This window comes from Callorhinus ursinus, unplaced genomic scaffold (genome assembly GCF_003265705.2).
Source record: "Callorhinus ursinus isolate GAN/ISIS: 27379988/994484 unplaced genomic scaffold, GSC_fseal_2.0 scaffold11, whole genome shotgun sequence".
NCBI classification, from domain to species: Eukaryota; Metazoa; Chordata; class Mammalia; order Carnivora; family Otariidae; genus Callorhinus; species Callorhinus ursinus.
The window spans coordinates 6,253,214-6,257,313 of record NW_027397073.1 but is presented as its reverse complement, the minus strand read 5'-3'; the positions used below and the strand labels follow the sequence as shown (position 1 = coordinate 6,257,313).

General features: G+C 44.9%; 1 protein-coding gene across 1 annotated transcript; it reads right to left on the bottom strand.

Annotated features, from left to right (window-relative positions):
• Nucleotides 1-2,809: 2,809 nt before the first annotated feature.
• Nucleotides 2,810-3,881, bottom strand: LOC112835079 (ninjurin-1-like). The gene is given in 2 exon segments (XM_025886615.2): nucleotides 2,810-3,576; nucleotides 3,578-3,881. Coding segments are annotated over 2 exon segments (456 nt in total). The 5' UTR covers nucleotides 3,809-3,881; the 3' UTR covers nucleotides 2,810-3,351.
• Nucleotides 3,882-4,100: the final 219 nt, after the last annotated feature.

The following is a 4,100-nucleotide window of genomic DNA, read 5'->3' as shown; positions in this document are numbered from 1 at the left end:
AGGGGTGGGGAAATGGAGTTAGGGGTTTTCTAGGCAGAGGGGGGCATTCCTCCCTAATTTGCTAGTATTTACATTTCTTCATCTGTGGCATGTGGAAGAGGATTTTGACCTCACTGTGTTATGAGGATAAACATGGTATCAGTGAGTATTTGGGCATAATAAAAGGTGGTCCAATCATATAGGAGAATAACAACAGAGTTTAATTAGTTCATCATTTAAACAGTTGCAGAGTGTATGGAAGCAACCAGAGATATGGTTAACAGTACTAGGACAGGGTTAACAGTACTAGGACAGGACAGAGATAGCTATCTACAGGAATCTTAAAAGTGGTTGAGGGATGCTTATAATCTGAGAAAATCAGGCAAGGAGTCAGAGGAATAAATATACCTTAGTTTCCTTCCTCTTTTCCTCTGTTGGTATTACCTATCAGTGGAACCCCCCTGACAGTAGATCCCAGGGAGCTCACTGATACAGTTCATACAGATGAGCTTTCAGGGACACCTCATGTTTTAGAGAAGATCAGAGCATACCTGATGGTCAAATAACATCCCCCACACTGGTGCTTGCTTCTCATGTGTATTATTGGATCATGCAAATGCTGTGCTTCCAGTCTTCTAGAGATTCACCATAGCTTAAAGGATAAAACACATAATTCTTAATTTAGAACAACATCATTTTGGCATCCAGATTGGTAAGGAAGAAGTAAAACTTTTACTGTTTGCCGATGACATGATACTATATATAGAAAACCCTGAAGACTCCACCAAAAAACTACTAGAACTACTGAATTCAGTAAAGTCTCAGGATACAAAATCAATGTACAGAAATCTGTTGCATTTCTATGCATGAAGCATCAGAAGGAGAAATTAAGAAAACAGTCTCATTTACCATTCCACCAAAAATAATAAAATACCTAAGAATAAACTTAATGAAGGAGGTGAAACAGACCTGGACTCTGAAAACCATAAAACATTGGTGAGCAAAATTGAAGACGACACAACAAAATACACATTCCATGCTCATGGATTGGAAGAACCAAGATTGTTAAAATGTCCATATTACCCAAAGCAATCTACAGATTTAATGCAATCCCTATCAAAATATCAAGAGCATTCTTCACAGGACTAGAACAAACAATTCTAAAATATGTATGGAACTACAAAAGACCCTGAATATAGCCAAAGCAATCCTGATAAATAAAAAAAGCTGGAAGTATTCCAGATTTCAAGTTTTATTACAGAGCTATAGTAATCAAAACAGTATGGTACTGGTACAAAAACAGACACATAGATCAATGGAACAGAACAGGAAACCCAGAAATAAACCCACAACTATATAGTCAATTAATCTTTGACAAAGAAGGAAAGACTACGCAATGGGAAAAAAGTCTCCTCACAAATGGTATTGGGAATACTGGACCACTTTCTTCCACCGTACACAAAAATAAACTCAAAATGGGTTACCAAGACCTAAACGTGAGGCTTGAAACCATAAAAATCCCAGAGAGAGCACAGGCAGTAATCTGTCTGACATTGGCTATAGCAACATTTTTCTAGATAGTTCTCCTGAAGCAAGGGACATAAAAGCAATCAAAACAAAACCAAACAAAAAAACACCAAAAAGCCCCCCAGAAACCAACTTGGGACTCTGTCAAAATAAAAACGTGAAATAGGTAATGGGGATTAAAGAGCACACTTACCATGATGATGTAGAATTGTTGGATCACTATATTGTACACCTGAAACTAATACTGTATGTTAGCTATAATGGAATTAAAAAACTTAAAAACAAGATCATTTATGGCCTAGATTCTGTCTTCTTGAAGTTCTCTTATCTACAGCTGTGTGTGTGGAGCTATCCTTGATTCCTCAAGGTGCCATGTCATGTTTTTTCACCACCTGTGCTTTATCTGTGCGGTTTACTCTTCCTAGAATGCCTTTGTCCTGTTTCCTCTTTTAGCTAATTCCTGCTTGTCCTTCAACATTGAATTCCCCGAGAAGAAATTCTTATTCACAGTTGGATTTAGATACTGTCTTTTAGTATGTCTGTAATAATCCTGTTTACTTCATTGCAGTATTATATGTGCTGTTGTCGTAGGTGACTTGTCCTCTCTCTAGATCTGAATTTCTCCAGTGAAAGGTAGTGTTTTGTTTTACTCTGTATCCTTAGTAAATTGCATACAGTTTTTGATATATGAATTGAGTTAATGTTTGTTGCGTGAGTAAATGAATGTGTGGAGTGCACAATTTAATGCCGTGGAGCAGTAGGTATACCGTATGTTTCCTTTTCGGAAAGAAGATACTCATGTGCTACAGGCTGGCGTCCAGTGGGGTAGGGAGGAGACTCGAAGTGAGCTACAAGGATGCGAGTTGCTTCTTTCAAACCGAGGCGTCTAATGAAAGTGAGACGGTTGGAATTTGCTTTCCGTTCTCTTCCAGCCTATACCTTAAACTTGCAAAATTGGACATACAATTGAAAACTCCAAAACATCTGTCTCAATGTGAAGATGCCTTGGAGAGCCCAAAGTTTATAACCTTCTATCGGCAGAGAGTAACGATGGCTTTCCCAGATTTCTTCATAAACCATCAGTTAGTGCTCTCCAGCATTTCATTGATTTACACTATTGAGAGAATTACCTTTCTCAGCCTCAATAATAAAGGAATTGTAGAAACCGCAAGTCATAACCTTGAATCTCATCAGTGTAGTAATTATGAATTCCTGCAGACTAGTTAAACACTAAACATTTCAACCCACGTACAATTACGTGTCATATGTATTTGTTAAATATTTTTTTTTTTTTTTTTTTTTTTTGGGAGGAGGCGCGTCAGCTTTATTGGTCGTTGGTGCTTAGAAATGTGGGGGCTCGGGGCCCTGCTGGTGGAAGGCGTGTGCAGGGCCTGTGGGCAGCTGGGGCCAGCAGTCCCGCGTCCTGGGTCAGGAAGCACAGATGCCATGGGTCCCCAGTGTGGGGCCTCAAAGCCCAGATGCTCGTTGCACTGGTAGAGGCAGGGGTCTCCTTGTCCCTCCGGATACGTCCTGGGACCAAGGCCAACAGGGGCCCCTCACCCCCATCCTTGGGCTGCTGTGTGTCTGTGGCAGCCACGACCCTTCCCCACTTCTGTCCCCTGGGGCACGCTCCAGGGGGAGGGGCAGCCGAGGACGGAGCAGGGCCCGCGCTGGCCTGGGGTGGCCTAGCCACGGGGCGGCTCATCCCAGGACACAGTCTAGTGGGGCCCGCCTGGGCTCTTGCGGTTGCCGGGAGTGCCCCCCACTGGGAGGTGGGCCTCAGGGGGCAGGTGGCTCCGGGATCTGGGTGGCTATGGCCGGGTGCGATCCGGGGACATCTGAACCCTACTGCCGCGGAGCCACGTCCATCACAGGCTTCTGGATGCCGAAGGCAGTGATGAAGATATTGACCACGGCAATGACGAAAACCAGGCCGGTGGCCAGGTTGTTGAGGAAGTCCAGCTTGGCGTGCTTGGCAGGATTGTTGAGGTCGTACCTAACAAGGAAGATGAGCAGCACGCCCACACCAATCTGCAGCACGAGGGAGATGGAGATGAGGACCACCAGGGGGGACGAAGAAGGTGAAGGCGGGGCCCTGCTCGATGATGGCCTTCAGCTGGGAGGCGTTGGCCATCAGCAGCGCGATGTCCAGCATGCTCTCAGCTGCGCTCTTCTTGTTAGCGTAATGGTTCACGTTGATGGGCCGGTTCCGGCCCCAGCGGGATGGCGAGGCGTCCGGCGAGCCGGGCGAGCCAGGGCGCAGGTCGCCGTTGAGCTCGTACTCCTCGGGGCCCGACTCCATGGTGCGGCCGCCAGAGGCGCCTCGCTCGCGGCCTGAGCGCCGCCCGCGCCGGGGTCGCGGGGACCCGGCTGCGCGCCCGCCCCTGGCCCGCCTGTATTTGTTAAATTTTAATACCAGATATATTTCAATGGAAAGGACACGTGAAAACATATATATGCCCTCACACAGTTTTTTAAAAACAATAGAACTGGAACTCAATCTACAATTGTAGTTCAAAGTCAAAATGAATATAGAAACCTGAGAACCTGCTAATGCATTGGTATAACTTGAATAGTTAATATGGGATATTTAA